Source organism: Dendropsophus ebraccatus, chromosome 3, assembly GCF_027789765.1.
Source record: "Dendropsophus ebraccatus isolate aDenEbr1 chromosome 3, aDenEbr1.pat, whole genome shotgun sequence".
NCBI lineage: Eukaryota > Metazoa > Chordata > Amphibia > Anura > Hylidae > Dendropsophus > Dendropsophus ebraccatus.
In genome coordinates, this window is record NC_091456.1 from 188,300,362 (window position 1) to 188,324,375 (window position 24,014).

The following is a 24,014-nucleotide window of genomic DNA, read 5'->3' on the forward strand; positions in this document are numbered from 1 at the left end:
TTGTGGTCCTCATATTGCAACCAAAACCAGGAGTGGATTGAAAACACAGAAAGGATCTGTTCACACAATGTTGTAATTGAGTGGATGGCCGCCATTTAATGGCAAATATTTGCTATTATCTTAAAACAACTGTTATACTGAAATAATGGCCGTTATTTACTGTTATATGGCGGCCATCCACTCAATTTCACCATTGTGTGAACAGATCCTTTCTGTGTTTTTAATCCACTCCTGGTTTTGGTTGCAATATGAGGACCACAATACTGACTGAAATATACGTAGTGTGAACCCAGTAGAGCTGTATATGTGTAATGTACATGTAGCTGAGCTGTATATGTGTAATGTACATGTAGCTGAGCTGTATGTGTGTAATGTACATGTAGCTGAGCTGTATGTGTGTAATGTACATGTAGCTGAGCTGTATGTGTGTAATGTACATGTAGCTGAGCTGTATGTGTGTAATGTACATGTAGCTGAGCTGTATGTGTGTAATGTACATGTAGCTGAGCTGTATGTGTGTAATGTACATGTAGCTGAGCTGTATGTGTGTAATGTACATGTAGCTGAGCTGTATGTGTGTAATGTACATGTAGCTGAGCTGTATATGTGTGTAATGTACATGTAGCTGAGCTGTATATGTGTAATGTACATGTAGCTGAGCTGTATATGTGTGTAATGTACATGTAGCTGAGCTGTATATGTGTAATGTACATGTAGCTGAGCTGTATATGTGTAATGTACATGTAGCTGATCTGTATGTGTGTAATGTACATGTAGCTGAGCTGTGTAATGTACATGTAGCTGAGCTGTATGTGTGTAATGTACATGTAGCTGAGCTGTATGTGTGTAATGTACATGTAGCTGAGCTGTATGTGTGTAATGTAAATGTAGCTGAGCTGTATGTGTGTAATGTACATGTAGCTGAGCTGTATATATGTAATGTACATGTAGCTGAGCTGTATGTGTGTGTAATGTACATGTAGCTGAGCTGTATGTGTGTGTAATGTACATGTAGCTGAGCTGTATGTGTGTAATGTACATGTAGCTGAGCTGTATGTGTGTAATGTACATGTAGCTGAGCTGTATGTGTGTAATGTACATGTAGCTGAGCTGTATGTGTGTGTAATGTACATGTAGCTGAGCTGTATGTGTGTAATGTACATGTAGCTGAGCTGTATGTGTGTAATGTACATGTAGCTGAGCTGTATATATGTAATGTACATGTAGCTGAGCTGTATGTGTGTGTAATGTACATGTAGCTGAGCTGTATATGTGTGTGTAATGTACATGTAGCTGAGCTGTATATGTGTAATGTACATGTAGCTGAGCTGTGTATGTGTGTAATGTACATGTAGCTGAGCTGTATATATATGTAATGTACATGTAACTGAGCTGTATATGTGTAATGTACATGTAGCTGAGCTGTATGTGTGTAATGTACATGTAGCTGAGCTGTATGTGTGTAATGTACATGTAGCTGAGCTGTATGTGTGTAATGTACATGTAGCTGAGCTGTATGTGTGTAATGTACATGTAGCTGAGCTGTATGTGTGTAATGTAAATGTAGCTGAGCTGTATGTGTGTAATGTACATGTAGCTGAGCTGTATATATGTAATGTACATGTAGCTGAGCTGTATGTGTGTGTAATGTACATGTAGCTGAGCTGTATATGTGTGTAATGTACATGTAGCTGAGCTGTATGTGTGTGTAATGTACATGTAGCTGAGCTGTATGTGTGTAATGTACATGTAGCTGAGCTGTATGTGTGTAATGTACATGTAGCTGAGCTGTATGTGTGTAATGTACATGTAGCTGAGCTGTATGTGTGTAATGTACATGAAGCTGAGCTGTATATGTGTAATGTACATGTAGCTGAGCTGTATATGTGTAATGTACATGTAGCTGAGCTGTATGTGTGTGTAATGTACATGTAGCTGAGCTGTATATGTGTGTAATGTACATGTAGCTGAGCTGTATATGTGTAATGTACATGTAGCTGAGCTGTATGTGTGTAATGTACATGTAGCTGAGCTGTATGTGTGTGTAATGTACATGTAGCTGAGCTGTATATGTGTGTAATGTACATGTAGCTGAGCTGTATATATGTAATGTACATGTAGCTGAGCTGTATGTGTGTAATGTACATGTAGCTGAGCTGTATATATATGTAATGTACATGTAACTGAGCTGTATATGTGTAATGTACATGTAGCTGAGCTGTATGTGTGTAATGTACATGTAGCTGAGCTGTATGTGTGTAATGTACATGTAGCTGAGCTGTATGTGTGTAATGTACATGAAGCTGAGCTGTATATGTGTAATGTACATGTAGCTGAGCTGTATATGTGTAATGTACATGTAGCTGAGCTGTATGTGTGTGTAATGTACATGTAGCTGAGCTGTATATGTGTGTAATGTACATGTAGCTGAGCTGTATATATATGTAATGTACATGTAGCTGAGCTGTATGTGTGTAATGTACATGTAGCTGAGCTGTATGTGTAATGTACATGTAGCTGAGCTGTATATGTGTAATGTACATGTAGCTGAGCTGTATATGTGTAATGTACATGTAGCTGAGCTGTATGTGTACATAGTAGGGCTGGGTTCACACTACGTATATTTCAGTCAGTATTGTGGTCCTCATATTGCAACCAAAACCAGGAGTGGATTAAAAACACAGAAAGGATCTGTTCACACAATGTTGAAATTGAGTGGATGGCCGCCATTTAATGGCAAATATTTGCTGTTATTTTAAAACAATGGTTGTTGTATTGAAATAATGGCCGTTATTTACTGTTATATGGCGGCCATCCACTCAATTTCAACATTGTAGCTGAGCTGTATATGTGTAATGTACATGTAGCTGAGCTGTATATATGTAATGTACATGTAGCTGAGCTGTATGTGTGTAATGTACATGTAGCTGAGCTGTATATGTGTGTAATGTACATGTAGCTGAGCTGTATGTGTACACAGTAGAGCTGTATGTGTGTAATGTACATGTAGCTGAGCTGTATATGTGTAATGTACATGTAGCTGAGCTGTATGTGTGTAATATACATGTAGCTGAGCTGTATATGTGTGTAATGTACATGTAGCTGAGCTGTATATATGTGTAATGTACATGTAGCTGAGCTGTATATATGTGTAATGTACATGTAGCTGAGCTGTATATATGTAATGTAATGTAGCTGAGCTGTATATGTGTAATGTACATGTAGCTGAGCTGTACGTGTACACAGTAGTGCTGTATATAGTAAATGCTGCTAGTTAGGTAATATTAGGATAGTAATGGTGAATTTTCGTCTAATACAAATGTACATTATTTATGTCTCTAAGTCTTCGGTACCTTTGGCCGAGCAGCAGATTATATCTCTAAGGCGTAACAGTATACATGTACTATGTGGATTGGGATATGCGGCACTGTCAGTGCTGATGGTGTCGATCTCCGTACTATAAAAGAGATGTAAATAAATGACATGATTGTCGTCGGATAGTAAAAAACTAATTATCAAAGATACATCGAGATGGCAAGAAAACTGATGCTGCTCCTGGATGTTCTGTAAGAACAGAGAAGGCCTAGTACATCCGCCCCGTCAGCAAAACCATACAAGCACTATAGTGCATTACAGATTCTGCTTTTCAGAACTACGGCGGTAAGTGTGTTTCAAAATGTATTGTTTTATTTAAACTTTGAAGAAAAAAAAATAAATTTTTTCAGAACTGTATCCAGTGCTCTAGAACCTACCCCCCCCCCCCCCCCCCCCCCCCCCCCCGTCAATGAGTCATTGGAGCAAGTATCCAAGGTGCCCTCACATACTGCAGAACCAGGGTCATCGGTTGCAACACCTTCCATTGTACAACTGACAGCATATTCAGAATTCCTTTCGACAACTGTTACAGCCCGGAAAAGCAGACAGGAGGCGCCCTTAGACATGGGAGGGTCTGATCCAAGTGACTCGCTATTGTCTATTGCGATTGGATGATGGAATCACTCAGATCTGAGTTTATGGCTCAAAAGTCAGGCCACATCTACAGGTCCCCTTGCCCAAATGCAGTCTTAGGCCATGTTCCCACATAATATTTTTGCCCAGTATTTTTCAACCAAAACCTGGAGCAGATTGAAAACACAGGCTATGTTCACACACTGTTGAAGTTGAGTGGATGGCCGCCATTTATAGGCAATTAACGGCCGTTATTTCACAGCAATTGCCATTCTGTTAAAATAACTGCAATTATATGCCATTAAATAGTGGCCACCCACTTAATTTCAACACATGCCGGCTGGGGACACCAGGAAGCATCGGGAGCCGGCATGTGTGATCGGAGAGCCAGGGCCGTTTTAATACATTGGTGGGCCCAGTGCACAGCCCTCAAAAGTGGGCCCCCCCCCTTCCCTTTTGGCACATTGTATAATGTACTGAATTTGCCCCCACACTGTATCAAGAGCCCCAATACATACAGTAGTTACCTTATAACACTATTTCCACCATAGTGATTACATATTACATAAAAACTGCACTAAACAAAACAGAAAGATATCACCAATGATACCATTACATAATACCGCCCTAACACTACAACCCTATAACAGAGTGCAGTTACATCCAGTGACTCACCGGGGGCGTCTTCTCCGATCAGAGTCTGTCACCTTTTCTTTTTCTCTCCATCCAGCCTGGGCCACCTTGAAGTCTTCTCCTGGCTGTGAATCTTCTCTCCAGAATCTGCCAGACAAATATTTAAGGCTCCAACACATACAGTAGTTAGGTCCCTTGTACCCCTATACAGTAGTTACACCCCTCTGTACCCCTATACAGTAGTTACACCCCTCTGTACCCCTACATAGTTACACCCCTCGGTGTCCCTGTAGTATATAGACCCTCATGTGCTCCTCCAGTTATATACAGCCCTCCTGTGCGCTCCCCCATTAGTATATAGCCCCCCTGTGCACTCTCCCCAGTAGTATATAGCCCCCCTGTGCTCTCCCACAATAGTATATAGCCCCCCTGTGCTCTCCCCCCAATAGTATATAGCCCCCCTGTGCTCTCCCCCCAATAGTATATAGCCCCCCTGTGCTCTCCCCAATAGTATATAGCCCCCCTGTGCTCTCCCCAATATATAGCCCCCCTGTGCTCCCCAATAGTATATAGCCCCCCCTGTGCGCTCTCCCATTAGTATATAGCCCTCCTGTGCTCTCCCACAATAGTATATAGCTCCCCTGTGCTCTCTCCCCAATAGTATATAGCCCCCCTGTGCTCTCCCCCCAATAGTATATAGCCCCCCTGTGCTCTCCCCTCAATAGTATATAGCCCCCCTGTGCTCTCCCCAATATATAGACCTCCTGTGCTCTCCCCCATAGTATATAGCCCCCTGTGCTCCCCAATTGTATATAGCCCCCTGTTCTCCCCAATAGTATATAGACCCCTGTGCTTCCCCATAGTATATAGCCCCCTGTGCTCCCCAATAGTATATAGCTCCCCTGTGCTCCCCCATAGTATATAGCCCCCTGTGCTTCCCCATAGTATATAGCCCCCTGTGCTCCCCAATAGTATATAGCTCCCCTGTGTCCCCCATAGTATATAGCCCCCTGTGCTCCCCCATAGTATATAGCTCCCCTGTGCTCCCCAATAGTATATAGCCCCCTGTTCTCCCCCATAATATATAGCCCCCTGTGCTCCCCCATAATATATAGCTTCCCCATAGTATATAGCCCCCTGTGCTCCCCAATAGTATATAGCCCCCTGTGCTCCCCCATAGTATATAGCCCCCTGTGCTCCCCCATAATATATAGCTTCCCCATAGTATATAGCCCCCTGTGCTCCCCCATAATATATAGCTTCCCCATAGTATATAGCCCCCTGTGCTCCCCAATAGTATATAGCCCCCTGTGCTCCCCCATAGTATATAGCCCCCTGTGCTCCCCCATAATATATAGCTTCCCCATAGTATATAGCCCCCTGTGCTTCCCCATAGTATATAGCCCCATGTGCTCCCCCATAGTATATAGCTCCCCTGTGCTCCCCAATAGTATATAGCTCCCTGTGCTCCCCAATAGTATATAGCTCCCCTGTGCTCCCCATAGTATATAGCCCCCTGTGCTCCCCAATAGTATATAGCCCCCTGTGCTCCCCCATAGTATATAGCTCCCCCATAGTATATAGCTCCCCTGTGCTCCCCCATAGTATATAGACCCCAGTGCTCCCCCATAGTATATAGCCCCCTGTGCTCCCCCATAGTATATAGCCCCCTGTGCTCCCCAATAGTATATAGCTCCCCTGTGCTCCCCAATAGTATATAGCCCCCTGTGCTCCCCCATAGTATATAGCTCCCCTGTGCTCCCCAATAGTATATAGCTCCCCTGTGCTCCCCCATAGTATATAGCTCCCCTGTGCTCCCCCATAGTATATAGCTCCCCTGTACTCCCCTATAGTATATAGCTCCCCCATAGTATATAGCCCCCTGTGCTCCCCAATAGTATATGTGCTTCCCTGTAGTATATAGCTCCCCTGTGCCCCCCCATAGTAGATAGCCCCCTGTGCTCCCCAATAGTATATAGCTCCCCCTCCCATATAACATTGAAAAAAACAAACACTGTTACTCACCTGGGTCCACGCGTTCCTCTTCTCTTCCCTCTTGTGGCCGCACTTCCTGCAGTCACAAGAGGCTGCACTCCCTTTACCCTCGCGCCGACGCTCCAGTGACGTCGGGCGCTAGAGGGAGAGTGCGGCCTCTTGTGACCGCAGGAAGTGCGGCCACAAGAGTGACTGACAGGGAGGAAGCCAATGGCTCTCTCTCTGTCAGTATCGCTGCCGCTGAAGCGCCGCAGCGGCAGCAGGCGGGCGGGGGCAGCGGCGGACGGGGGGGCGATCACATAGAGTAAAGTTTGGCCGGAGGGGGATGAGAGCTGCACAGTGATGAGCGGCTCCCCTGCGCCCATCAGCGGCGGCAGCGGCGATAGAACTCAGCTACTACTCTCTCTGATGAGAGTAGTAGTTGAGTGCTTACTGTTATGTACTGATTGATTACATTTATGGAATACTTTGGGGGCAAGGACACTTGCTCCCCAAAGTATTCCATAAATGTATTCAATCAAAAACACTGTATACTGTATTACATGTACATACACATCCATTGTAATTTCAATGAAGTGTCCAGCAGGGCGCACTATATATAGAAGTCAATGGTACTCATTGACTTCTATATATAGTGCGCCCCTGCAGGCGATCCATTGTAATTACACCCCCGATTTGTGAAGTCTCCCTGATCTACTAAATTAAGGGAAGTAGCCCTATATGTGCATTTCCCATAATTAATGTACATTAGAAATTTGTCTAACTTTCCGTAAGTAATAACATATTAAAAAATAGTTTTGGCCGGACTTCTCCTTTAACCCCTTAAGGACAGAGCCAATTTAGATTTTGTGTTTTTGTTTTTTCCTCCTTGTGCTTAAAAGGCCATAGCACTTGCATTTTTCCACCTAGAAACCCACATGAGCCCTTATTTTTTGCGTCACTAATTGTACTTTGCAATGACAGGCTGAATTTTTGCATAAAGTACACTGCGAAACCAGAAAAAAATTCAAAGTGTGGTGAAATTGAAAAAAAAAGCATTTTGTTTATTTGGTGGAAATGTTTTTTACGCCATTCGCCCTGGGGTAAAACTGACTTGTTATATATGTTCCTCAAGTCGTTAGGATTAAAACGATAGGTAACATATATAACTTATATTGTATCTGATGGCCTGTAAAAAATTCAAACCATTGTTAACAAATATATGTTCCTTAAAATCGCTCTATTTCCAGGCTTATAACGCTTTTATCCTTTGGTCTATGGGGCTGTGTCAGGTGTCATTTTTTGTGCCATGATATGTTCTTTCTATCGGTACCTTGATTGCGCATATACGACTTTTTGATCCCTTTTTATTACAATTTTTCTGGATTTGATGCGACCAAAAATGCGTAATTTTGCACTTTGGGATTTTTTTGCGCTGACGCCGTTTACCGTACGAGATCAGGAATGTGATTAATTAATAGTTCGGGCGATTACGCACGCGGCGATAGCAAACATGTTTATTTATTTATTTACTTTTATTTATAACCTGGGAAAAGGGGGGTGATTCAGACTTTTATTAGGGGAGGGGGCTTTTTACTAATAATGACATTTTTTTTTTACTTTTACACTTATACTAGAAGCCCCCCTGGGGTTAGGGTTATTCCCCCTGGGGTTAGGGTTATTCCCCCCTGGGGACTTCTAGTATATACACTTTGATCTCTCATAGAGATCTCTGCAGCATAGATATGCTGCAGAGATCCATGAGATCGGCACTCGTTTGCTTTCGGCTGCTGCAGCCGGAAACAAACGAGTGCCGAGCCGGGGACGGCGCCATCTTGGAGCGGTCCCCGTCCGGCTTCAGAAACGGAGATCGCTCCTCCGGGATAACATCCCGGAGGAGCGATCTCCCCACTAGACACCAGGGATGACGCTGGGTCCGGTAATCGGATGCAGATGTCATGTTTGACAGCTGCATCTGATTACTGTATTAGCGGGCACGGCGATCGGACCGTGCCCGCTAATACCTACGGTCCCAGGCTACAAGCGGCACCCGGGACCGCCGCGGTTCAGGGCGGGGTCGCCGCGCGGCCCCGCTCTGAACTCCCTTACCGGCATCAGGGCGTAAATTTACACCCGATGTCGTTAAGGGGTTAAAGGAGAAGTCTGGTTAAAAATTTTACTAACCCCTAGATGACCTAGGATGTAACTGTACGTCATGGCGCTGCTAGGGGGGTTCATGGGGGGATCCGCGCGGCAACCCCGCTTTGAATCACTGCGATCCCGGGTGCTATCTGCAGCGTTGGACTGCGGCAGTTAGAAGCACGGTCAGATCGCCGTGCCCACTAAGTAGGCATTTAGATACAGCTGTCAAAGTTGACAGATGCATTTAAGTACCTGTTTTCCCCCCTCCATGGTGGTCTAGTGGCGCGATCGCAGAGGAGTGGTCCCTGCCCCCTATCTAGCCGGGGGTCTGCGGCGTAATAGCGCTGATCCCGGCTCGGTAATCTATTGCTCTCGGCTGCAGCAGCAGAGAGCAATAGAACACCAATCTCATTGATCTATGCTGTATATCTGTACTGCATAAATGTCAATGAGAGATCAATGTAGTTATACTAGAAGTCCCTCAGGGGGTATAACCCTAATCCCAGGGGAAATAACCCTAACCCCAGGAAGACTTCTAGTTAGTGTGTAAAAAAAAGAAAAAAGTTTTTTTTTTAATTAATAAAGAATCCCCTCCCCTAATAAAAATCAGAATCACCCCCCTTTTCCCATTGTATAAATAAAAATAAACAAACAATCATATTTGGTATCGCCGCATGCGTATTCGCCTGTACTATTAAATTATCACATTCCTGATCCCACACGATAAACGGCGTTAGTGCCAAAAAATTCCAAAGTGCAAACTTGCGCATTTTTAGTTGCATTAAATCTAGAAAAACTGTGTTAAAAAGTCGTATATATGCAAACAAAATACCGATACAAAGTACAGATCATGGCACAAAAAATGACACCTCACACAGCCCCATAGACCAAAAAATAAAAGCGTGATAAACATGGTAATATAGCAATTTTAGGGGGCGGAGCTTGCTGCGGCCATGAGCAGACGCTTCTAGTGAGAGCTCCGGCTACACCGCTTAAGACCTGACCTTAAAGGGGTATTCCCCCCCAAATTATTTTTGCATTAATACGTTGCCCACCCGTAGCTTTCCATCTTTCCATTATAAAGTTATTATGGATTCTGCACGGTTTTGCTGTTATCTAGGTACATTCACCCCCAGGGATTGCAGAGAATCATCAGCTCTCAGTCCACTCCGACACGCTCCCTGCTCCTGGCCCCGACCCTCCGTGTCCTGCATCTCTTCAATGGGCCGTGTTAGCGCCTCTAACCAAGCCAAACTGAAGAGGAGGACGGTGGTGGCTGCTGTTAGAGGGAGACAGTGATCAGTGCAGCTGTCACTGTCTCCTCTAACAGCAGCCACCCCAGTCACCGGTACCGTGTGCCCTCCCCCCAGTCCCAGAGCTCTCCCCCTGACTGTGACCCCTCACTCGCGGTACCCTCGTTACCCGCGGCTCACTTCCCCCTGTCACCCGCAGCGGGGCTCAATCGCGGCCCCCGCCGGCACCCACAGCTCACTTGTGCCGCTCGCCCGCAACACCCGCCCCTGGCTCACTACCCCCTGTCACTCGCGGCTCCATCACTCCATCGCTCTAACCACGGCACCCCGCAGGCCCCCCCCCCACGACTCAATCGCGGCACCACCTGTCCCCGGTGCACTTGCGCTGCTCGCCTGCGGCGCTTACCGGCGTCACCGCGGCTGACTGTCCCCCCATCGCCCGCTGCTGGGCTCAATCGCGGCACCCGCATCACCCCAGCAGCGCTTACCGGCGGCACCCCCCCCCCCCCTTGTCACCCGCTGCTCACTGTCCCCTCGTCACCCGCAGCTCCATCACTTCATGACCGCGGCCCCCTCAACCCCCCCTCACACCCACGACTCAATCGCAGCACACCTTCCTCCCCCCACCCGGTTACTCGCTGTCAGCCCACCCGCGGCGCTTACCAGCGGCACCGCGGCTCACTGTCCCCCCCCATCAACCACGGCTCACCGGTGGCACTATCCCCACCACTGAAACCCCCCCTCCCTCTCACCTGCGCCTCCCCCCAACACCCCGGCAGCTCAACTGTGCATGGTGTTCATCTCAGCTCTGCTACACCATCTCACCATCTCAGCTCTGCTACACCATCTCACCAACTCAGCTCTGCTACACCATCTCACCAACTCAGCTCTGCTACACCATCTCACCAACTCAGCTCTGCTATACCGTCTCCGCCATCTCAGCTCTGCTACACCATCTCAGCTCTGCTACACCGTCTCCGCCATCTCAGCTCTGCTACACCGTCTCCGCCATCTCAGCTCTGCTACACCGTTTCTGCCATGTCAGCTCTGCTACACCATCTCAGCTCTGCTACTTCATCATCATCATCAGGCATAAGCATTGCATGATGGGAAATGTAGTTTCCTATCTTGGATATAGACCATCTTTTAGAAAAACTTGTAACTCAGGAACGGAAGCAGCTAGAACAATGGGAGACGGCTCAAAATACTCAGGGGGACTTGGTGAGTAAGATCAGCTAGGTTTGGGGACATTACATATTTTTTGCTTTTGGGTGAAATACCCTTTTAATCCTGCAGATATCCTCACACCACCTACCTGAAAAGCATCTTATCCCTTCCTCATCACCCAGGGATCAAAATGAACCGCACCCGGCAATCCCAGGCAGCCGAGAAGCTGAAGGAATTTGCCAGGCCTGCCCCATCACAGAGCACTGACCAGCTTCGTGCTTCTAAAGAAGGCGACCACACAGAAGCTGAGGAACATGAACTCACGCTGGCACAAGTGTCGGCTCAACTGCTGGACGCTATACATACCTCTACATCCTTAACATTAACCGGCAAGCTGGAAGTAAAGATGGATGTTGGGTTACTGAGGCAGGACATGCAGAAGCTGAGGGAGAGAGTACGTGAGACGGTGCAATGGGTATCCCAGCTTGTAGATGCTGTTGCGCCACTCCCGGCCCGCCTGGCGTCTCTAGATAAAGCAGCTGCCTCATGGGCCCAAAGGGCAGACGACCTCGAGAACCGCCTCAGGCGGAATAACATTCGCATCCTGGGGCGTTACCGGTGCGCTCTGAAGGCGATGACCTTGCACGTTCACTGAATGATGGATACGGGAGCTGCTACCGGATCTGCCGCCATCGACATTTGCAGTGGAACGGGGGGACCATGTACCTGCCAAAGCCCCGCCACCTGGTGCCTTCCCCAGACCTTTCCTGGCACGCTTCCTGAGCAGCAGAGATAGAGACGCGTTGCTCCGAGCAGCACGGCACCAGGAGACCAGAGCCACATTCACGGCGGTGAAGGCCAAGCTGCGTGATCTCCAGCTCCCGTACTCCATGTCTTACCCAACCCGATTGCGAGTGGTATCTCTTTATGTTCTTTAATTCTCCTGCGGAAGCCGAGGAGTGGGTACACTCTTTGGGCAGGCCTTCCCGATGCTAAGATGGACTGCTGCACTCCTGGATGCAGATAAGTACACTGTGGCTCTGTTATTGTTCAGCCAAGGAGTCGCATCCCACATGGAGCTGTGTCCAGGACCTCTCCAGTATATATGTTATACATTCTGGCTTTATGCAATTACAACTATCTGGCAGTTGGAGACTCTCCTGATCTCAGAACTGCTGTACATGTTTGGGGTTCATGCTATTACATGCCTATGTCTCTCTTTATATTGTACTATGGAAAGGGAAGTTCTTCTCATGACTCTGAGGGTCTTACTGTAAGCTATACTTTCTCAGCTGCCACACTACTTATCCATAGCATATATTACATGGTTTCCTACCTGTTGTAGGAGTGTGTGTGTGTGTATAGTTTCTAACATTAAGTTTTTAAGTGCATATATATTTAGATATGTAATTTAAAGTGTTCTTTCACAATGTCAGGGCCTAGGGTCGCCTAGGAAGAGATCTCTTTCGTGTTCTCCCAGATCCAGAAAAATAAGCCTCAAATGATATGTTTGCAAGGAACGCAAAACTTGCAAAACTCTACACTTCAATTCTTGAATAAACCATGGATTCAGTGGTCTCTCCACTCTACCCATACCTCTCTCCTCATTCATAAGTCACATAGATGGGAACCAGGGCCTACATATAGGAATCCTGAAGGTCGGGGTGGATAGAATCTGTGCAAGTAGTGATTATAGGCATTTATTTGCCACCTCCAGCCTACTTACAATTTATATACGAAGCAGCGAGATTTGCAGCGGCTACTCGCAAGTGCTGCTTCTAGTCTTAGGGGATTTTAATTTAATCATTAACCCACAGTTGGACAGTTTTTGGGGTGAAACACCAGCTACCGCTCACAAACCCCCTTTGGCAAGTTGTTACTGGAACTAAATTGGATAGATCTGTGGATCCTAAGGTTTAATGATTCCATCGCGTTTACCTGCCATTCTGCCAGGCATCACACCCTGTCTCACATAGACTATGCCATTGGGAATGCCAAAACGAGTACGTTCCTTATTAATATCTCACACCTGCCACGTGCCTTGTCAGACCACTCGCCCCTACTTTTAGAATTAAATGTACGTACCCTTATGAATAACAGGAATCCATAATATTCATCCCTTCTGGCTCACATTGAATTAAGGAGTCTGACCGCATCCCAGATCAATTGCAAACTTTCTTGCAGTATAACTTAACATATGATTCCCACTCCATGTACTGGGACGCCTTAAAGGCGTACTGGAGAGGATGTCTGCCGTCCTCTATCTCTTTTGTTAAACGTGAGTCAGCAAGGCAGGAAGATGAATTAGCCACCAATTGTGTCCGACTGGAGGCAGCCTATATTGCGGACCCCTCTGAGCAGAACCGGAGTAGTTGGCTACAAGCAGGGCGTAGATCTTGCTATACATGATTCTGGAAAAAGGGAAGGCCTCTGGCCCGGATGGTCTTCCACTGGAAGCCTATCTTCAATATAAAGAATTCCTTCTCCCGTCCCTACTTTTGGTTCTAAATTCCTCTTTTGAATGTCAGTCCCTCCCGGAGTCTTTCTATAAAGCTACAATTGTCCTTATTCTTAAGACAGATATAGGATCCCCTAGAAAGCGGATCCTATAGGCCGATTTCCCTCCTAAATTCAGACTATAAAATACTTACAAAACTTTTAGCTAATCTTCTTAATAGAATTATGCCCTCCCTCATACATAAAAACCAATCAGGCTTTGTGCTTGGTCGGAGCGCCTCTGATAATATTCGTAGAGCACAAATAGCAGTGCAAAGGGGGTGTGCGCAGAAGGAAGATTGGGCCTTGGCGGCGCTGGACGATGCCAAGGCCTTTGATTCCATTGATTGGCCTTTCCTGTTGGCAGTTCTTCAAAAATTCAAATTCGGGCCCAATTTTATTAGATGGATCTCATTACTATATAAATGCCCTACTGCAGCTATATCCCTTAATGGGCTAATTTCCCCTTCATTCCCTTTAGGTAGAGGCACCCGTCAGGGGTGTCCCCTATCCCTCCTTTTATTTATATTAGCTATAGAGCCCCTAGCAGCCATTCTTAGATCAGACTCGGAGTGTCGGGGACTTACACACTGGCGGAGAGGATAAAATTGGCCTCTACGTTGATGATCTTCTTTTATTTCTTTCTGAACCGAATGCCTCTTTGCCCAGAGCTATTCACCTTATTGACACGTTTGGTCTCTACTCTGGCCTAGTAATAAACTGGACTAAGTCCTTCATAGTGTACGTACACCCAGCTAGATCCCATCTTTTAGGCTCTACAGTGGAGGGACTCTCCGTAGGATCACACTTTAAATATCTTGGTGTCCATATAAGCTCCCAATCCTCTTATAGGATAAATATTAATATAGATCCCCTAATTGGCCATTTTAGAGACAAATTCAAAACTTTGAGTGCTCTCCCTCTGTCAGTAGCTGGTAGAAAAAACTTGGTGAAGATGGTAGTCCTTCCTAAGTGCCTGTATGTCCTCCAGCGCGTATATATTATACCGATCCCTAAACTTTTCTTTAAGACCATAGAATCAGCCATTATTGGTTTTATATTGGGCGCCTCTAGATCGAAACTGCAGCTAGCCAAGTTACAAAGGCCGAAGGCCCTGACCTTTATCTCTACTACTTGGCCGGTCAACTAAAATATCTAGTTACGTGGTTAGACACTTACGTCTACCGAGGGCCATCTTCTTGATAACTCAGCTCTGGTCAGCGCTGGTAGTCGACATTATACCTCACAGGCACCTACTTCCCATTCATAGAGTTGCTCGGCAGGTGTGGCAGGTAGCACATAAAATCTCCGGGTACACTGTTATTCCTGAAGAGTCTAACCTCTGGCATAATAGTAAATTCCCGCACTTACTGAATTTTCATGATGCTGCCTACTGGGAAGGGGTAGGGGTATGCAGTCTCAGGTTTATAAGAACAAAGTTGTTGTTTCTTTTGGCACACTGAAATCTACATATTTTATCCCTAATGCACACTTCTATAGGTTTCTACAGTTACGGCACTCTCTACACACACAGTGTGGGTTATAAGACCCAGCCATCTCCAGTTATCCACTAATCGGCATCAAACGCTCACAAGGTCCTGGGGGACTAGTTTTCTCTATCTACTCCCACCTCATACACACGAAATCTGCCTCTATCCCTCTATCAACCGTAGACAGGTGGAGAGACCACATCCCTGCCTTGTCAGATGACACATATGACATAATACTGGAATCAAATCTTAACCTCTTAACGACACATGACGGGTATACTCGTCATGCGGCCGTTAAGGGTGATCAGAGAGGGCTCCCGACGTGAGCCCTCTCTGCAGCCCACGGTCCCCGGTTGCTATGTGTAGCCGGAGACCGCGGGTATTAGCCACTGCGGGTATTAGCCGCCGCGGCCGGCTAATTAACTATTCAAATGCAGCTGTCAAAGCTGGCAGCTGCATTTGAATAGTGTATGTGCCCCCTGTCCCTGGTGTCTAGTGGGGGATCTCCTTCACGAGATCGCGGAAGGGAAATCCGTTGTAATGAGCCGGCCGGGGCTCAGCGTCGGAATGATGCTGATCCCGGCTCGGCAATCCATGTAGCTGGTCTGCAGCAGACCAGAATAATAGAGCAATGATCTGATAGATCAGTGCTCTATTATATACACTGCATTGATCTCAATGGGGATCAGTGCTGTGTACATAAAAGTATCCCAGGGGGATCAGTGCTGTGTATATAGGAGTCCCCCAGGGGGGATCAGTGCTGTGTATATAGAAGTCTCCCAGGGGGATCAGTGCTGTGTATATAGGAGTCCCCCAGGGAGATCAGTGCAGTGTATATAGGAGTCCCCCAGGGGGATCAGTGCTGTGTATATAGGAGTCCCCCAGGGAGATCAGTGCAGTGTATATAGGAGTCCCTCAGGGAGATCAGTGCTGTGTATATAGAAGTCCCCCAGCGGAATCAGTGCTGTGTATATAGGAGTCCCCCAGAGGGATCAGTGCTGTGTATATAGAAGTCCCCCAGGGGGATCAGTGCTGTGTACATAGGAGTCCCCCAGGGAGATCAGTGCTGTGTATATAGGAGTCCCCCAGGGGGATCAGTGCTGTGTACATAAAAGTATCCCAGGGGGATCAGTGCTGTGTATATAGGAGTCCCCCAGGGGGGATCAGTGCTGTGTATATAGAAGTCTCCCAGGGGGATCAGTGCTGTGTATATAGGAGTCCCCCAGGGAGATCAGTGCAGTGTATATAGGAGTCCCTCAGGGAGATCAGTGCTGTGTATATAGAAGTCCCCCAGCGGAATCAGTGCTGTGTATATAGGAGTCCCCCAGAGGGATCAGTGCTGTGTATATAGAAGTCCCCCAGGGGGATCAGTGCTGTGTACATAGGAGTCCCCCAGGGAGATCAGTGCTGTGTATATAGGAGTCCCCCAGGGGGATCAGTGCTGTGTATATAGGAGTCCCCCAGGGGGATCAGTGCTGTGTATATAGGAGACCCCCAGGGGGATCAATGCTGTGTATATAGAAGTCCCCCAGGGGGATCAGTGCTGTGTATATAGAAGTCCCCCAGGGGGATCAGTGCTGTGTATATAGGAGTCCCCCAGGGGGATCAGTGCTGTGTATATAGGAGTCCCCCAGGGGGATCAGTGCTGTGTATATAGGAGACCCCCAGGGGGATCAGTGCTGTGTATATAGAAGTCCCCCAGGGGGATCAGTGCTGTGTATATAGAGGTCCCCCAGGAGGATCAGTGCTGTGTATATAGAAGTCCCCAGGGTTTGTAAGGTTAGAGGGAGCTTGGCATGTACGGAGCTGTGGAATAATATTAACTTCCCTGAATTTGAGGAACTTTCTAATCAGAAGTTTTGGAAGGAGTTTGGACATAGTAAAGTTCAGTTTTTCTTTGAGGGAGGTCTTCTCAGGAAATGGGAAGATCTCTTTATAGGTTATGTAGATACCTGGCAAAATAGATTTTTTTATGCACAATTAAAACACGCGGTTAATAGAACACGTAATAAAGAGAGTTTTTTTATTTTCTGTAATGAAGGAATGGAAAAAGTTATGGCTTTGACAAAAGGGAAGGGGCTTCCTTCACGGGTGTACACAATATTATTGGAAGAAAGATATGAATTAAGGGTGCCCGCCCTTAAGGCTAAATGGGAGAGGGTGTGTGGATCACTTTCAGAATCTAGATGGAAGGGTATGCTTAAGAGTGTTAATAAAGTATCACAGAATCCTGAATACAAACTTATACAATTTAAAATATTGCACAGAGTTCATTATTCACCATTGTTTTTGCACAAGGTGGGAGTCCGGGAGAGCTCATGCTGTGATAGATGTGGAGAGGGGGAGGCAGATCTGACCCATATGTTCTGGCTATGTTCTAAGATTAAAGAATACTGGATAGGAGTAATGGAAGTTCTGGATAATAAAGGTATCTGTAAAGGGCAACTCACATTAGAGGTGGCAGTTTTGGGGGAAAAAACGGAATTACAGTTAGAGGGAAATCTTTTGGTTAAAGTATTGTTCTTGGCAAGATTGGTAATCTTGAGAAACTGGATAGGGAAGACGGGACCTTCAATAGAGGAGTGGATAAGTCAAGTGAATGTGATCAAAAGGTATGATTGGTGGGAGGCTAGGGGTATTAGGAGTAGAGAGGATAAGTGTAAGCGGTTGTGGAGGAAGTGGTGAATTTTTTTTTTTTTTTCTCTTCTCTTCTTTTGTCTCTCTCGTTCTGTGGCTGGTAGGGGGGGGGTTATGGGGGAGGGGAGGGTTTGTTTCTATGATATTACAATTATTTCTGATTGATGTATTGGGGGAAATAAGATTTGTATATGTGCGATTGTCCTGATTTTGGGACGAGAGCTAGGTGGTTTGTATTGTGAATTCTATTTATGTTAAATAAACTTTATAAAAAAAAAAAAAAAAAAAAAAAGTCCCCAGGGGGATCAGTGCTGTGTATATAGGAGTCCCCCAGGGGGATCAGTGCTGTGTATATAGAAGTCCCCCAGGGGGATCAGTGCTGTGTATATAGAGGTCCCCCAATCGCGGCTGAGCACAGTTGTGACGCGGCGTAGGGGGGACGGGCGGCAGCGACTCGGCCGTCCGTCCGAAGATGACGTTTGGCACAAGATGGCGGACGGCCCTCGACACGGATCACGTAATGTAAAATGCACCAACACTTCCGCGTACACGGGTGGGGGTGGTGGGACACGGGGAACGGGGCCATTCGCAGACATACCATACATTACAAAGTTGTATGACTTTGTAATGTGTGTTATTCTGTGAATAATTTCTGAGCGCCGCACTACCTCTTTAAAAGGTTTTAATTTTTTAAAAGCCATCAAATAATATAAAAGTTATGCAAGTTGTCTATCATTGTAATCGTACTGACTTGAGGAACATAGATAACATGTCAGTTTTACCATAGGGCGAACGGCGTGAATAAAACAACTCTTCGAAATAAAAGTAATTGCACCTTTTTTTCCAATTTCACTGCACATATAATTTTTTTCTGGTTTTGCTGCGTATTTTATAGAAAAATTATGTCTGTATTTGCAAAGTATAATTGGTGTCACAAAAAATAAGGGTTCATGTGGGTCTTTAGGGGAAAATATACAAGCGCTATGGCCTTTTTAACATGAGGAGGAAAAAACAAAAGTGCAAAAATGAAAACTGGCTCCGTCCTTAAAGGGTTAAGGTGTCACCATCCATAAACCATAAACTTACACAACTGTATATCATACATCAAAGTTAACTGACTCCTATACGCAGAAGCTGAGGGCCCCGGGCTACCGCCCGAAACAAACCTATTGTAATCCGCTACTGCCTATACGTCTGCATCGTATGGGCAGGATACCTGCGTCCACATGTCCCAAATGTCAAATGGAGCCAGCCGATTTTCGGCATATGATTTGGGCCTGCCCCTGTCTACAGGCCTTCTGGAGGAAGGTGGTCAATACTCTCACCACTATTTGCCCTATGCAACTGCCTCTTGATCCTACAGTGTGTCTCTTTGGTGCGTTGAGTGAGGAGGTGTGGACCCATCACAATATTCTTTTTATGCGAGAAACCTTGTTCCTTGCCGCAAGGCCATCGCGTTGCAATGGATAGACAGGAGACCACCTACAGTCATGGCCAAAAGTTTTGAGAATGACACAAATATTATATTTTCACATGATCTGCTGCCCTCTGGTTTTTATGTGTGTTTGTCAGATGTTTTTATCACATACAGAAATATAATTGCAATCATATTATGAGTAACAAAAGCTTATACTGACAGTTAGAATGAGTTAATGCAGCAAGTCAATATTTGCAGTGTTGTCCCTTCTTCAGGACCTCTGCAGTTCTCCCCGGCTGCTCTCAATCAACTTCTGGACCAAATCCTGACTGATAGCTGTCCATTCTTGCACAATCAATGCTTGCATTTTGTCAGAATTTGTTGGTTTTTGTTTGTCCACTCGTCTCTTGATGATTGACCACAAGTTCTCAATGGGATTAAGATCTGGGGAGTTTCCAGGCCATGGACCCAAAATCTCTGTTTTGTTCCCTGAGCCATTTAGTTATCACCTTTGCTGTATGGCAAGGTGCTCCATCATGCTGGAAAAGGCATTGTTGATCGCCAAACTGCTCTTGGACGGTTGGGAGAAGTTGCTCTTGGAGGACATTCTGGTACTATTCTTAATTCATGGCTGTGTTTTTAGGCAAGACTGTGAGAGAGCCGATTCCCTTGGCTGAGAAGCAACCCCACACATGAATAGTTTCAGGATGCTTTACAGTTGGCATGAGACAAGACTGGTGGTAGCGCTCACCTCGTCTTCTCCGAATAAGCTGTTTTCCAGATGTCCCAAACAGGAAAAGGAATTCATCAGAGAAAATGACTTTACCCCAGTCCTCAGCAGTCCACTCCCTGGACCTTTTGCAGAATATCAGTCTGTCCCTGATGTTTTTTCTGGAGAGAAGTGGCTTCTTTGCTGCCCTCCTTGAGACCAGGCCTTGCTCCAAGAGTCTCCTCCTCACAGTGCGTGCAGATGCACTCACACCTGCCTGCTGCCATTCCTGAGCAATCTCTGCACTGCTGGTAGCCCTATCCAGCAGCTGAAACACTTTTAAAGGAGACCTGTCACCCCCCGCGCCGGGGTGACAGGCTCCCGACCCCCAGATAGATCCCCTTATACTTACCTCACGTCGCCAAGTCCCGCTGCCGAAGCCGGTCCCGGGACGGAGATATCGCGGTGAGAAGCCGGGGCGCGCGCTGTGGAGATGAGTCCAGCGTCCATAGAGAATGAATGGAGCTGTGCGCACGCAGCAGAGATGAGTCCGGCTCCATTCATTCTCTATGGACGCTGGACTCATCTCCACAGCGCGCGCGCCGGCTTCTGACCAGGATATCTCCGTCCCGGGACCGGCTCCGGCAGCGGGACTCGGCGACATGAGGTAAGTATAAGGGGATCTATCTGGGGGTGGGGAGGTCCTCTTTAAGAGACAGTCTTGGCGCTTGCTGGTCTTTCTTGGGCACCCTGGAGCCTTTTTGGCAACAATGGAACCTCTCTCCTTGAAGCTCTTGATGATGCGATAGATAGTTGACTGAGGTGCAATCTTTCTAGCTGCGATACTCTTCCTTGTTAGGCCATCTTTGAGCAGTGCAATGATGACTGCACGTGTTTCTTTAGAGATAACCATGGTTAACAGAAGAGAAACAATGATACCAAGCACCAGCCTCCTTTTAAAGTGTCCAGTGGTGTCATTCTTACTTAATCATGACAGATTGATCTCCAGCCCTGTCCTCATCAACACCCACACCTGTGTTAATGGAGCAATCACTGAAACAATGTTAGCTGGTCCTTTTAAGGCAGGGCTGCAATGATGTTGAAATGTGTTTTTTGGGGATAAAGTTAATTTTCTAGGCAAATATTGACTTTGAAAGTAATTGCTGTTAAGCTGATCACTCTTTATAACATTCTGGAGTATATGCAAATTGCCATTTTAAAAACTGAAGCAGTAGACTTTGTAAAAATTTATATTTGTATCATTCTCAAAACTTTTGGCCATGACTGTACACTCCCTATGTGGATCTCCATAGTTAATTCAGTAGTGTCTTATTAACAGCTGTTTTTTAAACACAGAGGTTGCCCCAACAAATTTGGGAAAGTCTGAGACTTGTGGTGTCAATCCCCCCTGACACTTATTTCAGAATCTGAAGTACCTACGAATACGTAATATAGCTCCTTTATGTATGGAGAAACACCTCACTCCCTTTGTATATGGAATATGTTACTCCACTGTTTACTTTTGTTTCTATGATTGTCCTAGAAAGACAGTATCCTGGACTCTTGCTTATGGGCAGGGTTCCCACGCATACCCCTCTATTTGTGACATGTATATTGTGTGAACCTTGTTCATGTAATTTTATTATGCAACTCGAGAAAAATGAGTAAAAAAAAAATATATATATATATATATATATATATATATATATATATATAGCAATTTTAAGGAACATATATTCTTTTAAAAGGTTTTAATTTTTTAAAAGCTGTTAGGTAAAATAAAAGTTACACAAGTTACATAACATCGTAATCGAACTGACTTGAGGAACATATATAACATGTTTTACCCTAGGGCGAACAGCGTAAAAACAAACCTTCCCCCAAAATGCTTTTGTTTTTAAATTTCACCAAACATATAATTTTTTTCTGGTTTCACAGCATATTTTAGGCAACAATTACATCTGTCATTGCAAAGTACAATTAGTGGCGCCAAAAATAAGAGCTCATGTGGGTCTCTAGGTGGAAAAATGTACACGCTATGGCCTTATATACACGAGGAGGAAAAAGCAAAAGAGCAAAAATAGAAATTGGCCTGGTCTTCTAAGGGTAAAGTATTGTATTGCCGCCCAAAGGATATACAAATCCTCAATATACACTTATTACGGGAAATGCACATAAATTAATTTTTTTTTCTGAACTTACTACTGCATCAAGGCTTTACTTCCTGGATAACATGGTGATGTCACTTCCTGGATAACATGGTGATGTCACTTCCTGGATAACATGGTGATGTCACTTCCTGGATAACATGGTGATGTCACTTCCTGGATAACATGGTGATGTCACGACCCGACTCCCAGAGCTGTGCGGGCTGTGGCTGCTGGAGAGGATGATGGCAGAGGGATGCTCAGTGGACACAGGGCACTGGAGGGACACTGAGCATCCCTCTGCCATCATCCTCTCCAGCAGTCATAATGATCCCAATTATCTAGTCGGATCCGGAAAATGATAGAGAACTTAGGCAATCACTCCTAAGTGTGTGCCAAGACATGAATATGCAATCCTACACATCAGAATACATTGGTATAGTCAGGTATAATCAGTGACTAGCAAGTATCCCTGAGAGTAGCGCCCTAGCATCCAAATTACACAGTCCAGGCAGCATGTTTCTCTATACTGCTAAGGGAGACAAAAGATGGCATTATTACTGCATTCTCAACATTAAAATGACTTCTCCCCTGTGTGAGTTTTTTGATGACTAACAAGAGTTGCTTTGTGAGAAAAACATTTCCCACATTTTAAGCATGAAAATGGCTTCTCCCCTGTGTGAGTTCTTTGATGTTTAACAAGATTTGATTTCACAGTAAAACATTTTCCACATTCTGAACATGAAAATGGCTTCTCACCTCTGTGAATTCTTTGATGTCTGGTGAGAACTGATTTCTCTGTAAAACATTTTCCACATTCTAAACATGAAAATGGCTTCTCCCCTGTGTGTTTTTTTTTATGTTTATTACGATCTGATTTCCATGTAAAACATTTCCCACATTCTGAACATGAAAATGGCTTTTCCCCTATATGAATTTTTTGATGGGAAGTAAGATATCTTTTCAAAACAAAACATTTGTCGCATTCTGAACATGAAAATAACCTCTCCGCCCCGTGAATTTTTTGATGGTAAAGAAGACTTGATTTGCTTTTAAAACATTCCCCACATTCTAAACATAAAAATGGCTTCTCTCCTGTGTGACTTCTTTGATGTTTAGAAAGATATGATTTCTGTGAAAAACATTTCCCACATTCTGAACATAAAAATGGCTTCTCTCCTGTGTGAATTTTTTGATGCATAGTAAGATTGGATTTCTTTGCAAAACATTTCCCACATTCTGAACATAAAAATGGCTTCTTTGTGTGAATTATTTGATGAGTAGTAAGAATCGATTTCTGTGTAAAACATTTCCCACATTCTGAACATAAATAAAAAGGGACTTGTATAACAAAATGAGATGAGAGATCTTTGCTGTGAGGGGCTGAGGGTGTATCTGGGATAGTGGACGGCTCCTCATATGTATCTTGTGTGATATGATCCTCTGAGGAGATCTGATGTCCCCCTGAGCTCCTGGTAGAATCATCTGCAAAGGAGAAAACACCATTTCTCTTATTTCCCAGTAATAGAAGCTTAAACATATTGCAGACATGGAAAGTTACTCTTTTTTATGTAACATAATAAGAATGATCAGATCTGTTCCCATCCACAGGAAGTGTCAGGGAGAAGAATCTAGAAGCTGGAGGCCGGGGAGATGACGTCCTTAGTAGTAAAAGTAATGGAAACTCTTCTCAAATAAATAATAGGACTACTGACCCCCTACATACCGATAACCTGTTTGAAAGACGGCGATCAGACAATGACCGGTTCTTCAGCTGCTTTTTGTCTTTATTACATAGAACGATAATCGGGTGAATCTGCAGATTATCACTCCGTGTAATAGAGCCCTAAGTGTCCGTATGTTCATATAGTTCATGCAGGTAACGTGTAACTGAGCGTGCATACACAGCACCAGCATTTAGTTCCCGCACAGACTGCCCCAATACTGTATATGTAGGATGTATAAACGATTGGTTCATATAGTTTATGCAAAGCCGATCCT

The 24,014-nt window shown here is 45.2% G+C and overlaps 1 protein-coding gene and 1 pseudogene across 1 annotated transcript in view; both read right to left on the reverse strand.

Annotated features, from left to right (window-relative positions):
* LOC138786597 (zinc finger protein 208-like) overlaps positions 1-24,014 on the reverse strand; it is a 646,972-nt pseudogene that overhangs the window by 169,403 nt on the left and 453,555 nt on the right.
* Positions 21,603-24,014, reverse strand: part of LOC138787584 (oocyte zinc finger protein XlCOF7.1-like) — a 35,281-nt gene continuing 32,869 nt past the window's right edge. The window contains exon 3 of the mRNA XM_069964931.1: positions 21,603-23,498. Coding sequence (XP_069821032.1) covers positions 22,588-23,498 — 911 coding nt within the window. The 3' untranslated portion in view covers positions 21,603-22,587. The remainder of the gene's footprint in view (positions 23,499-24,014) is intronic.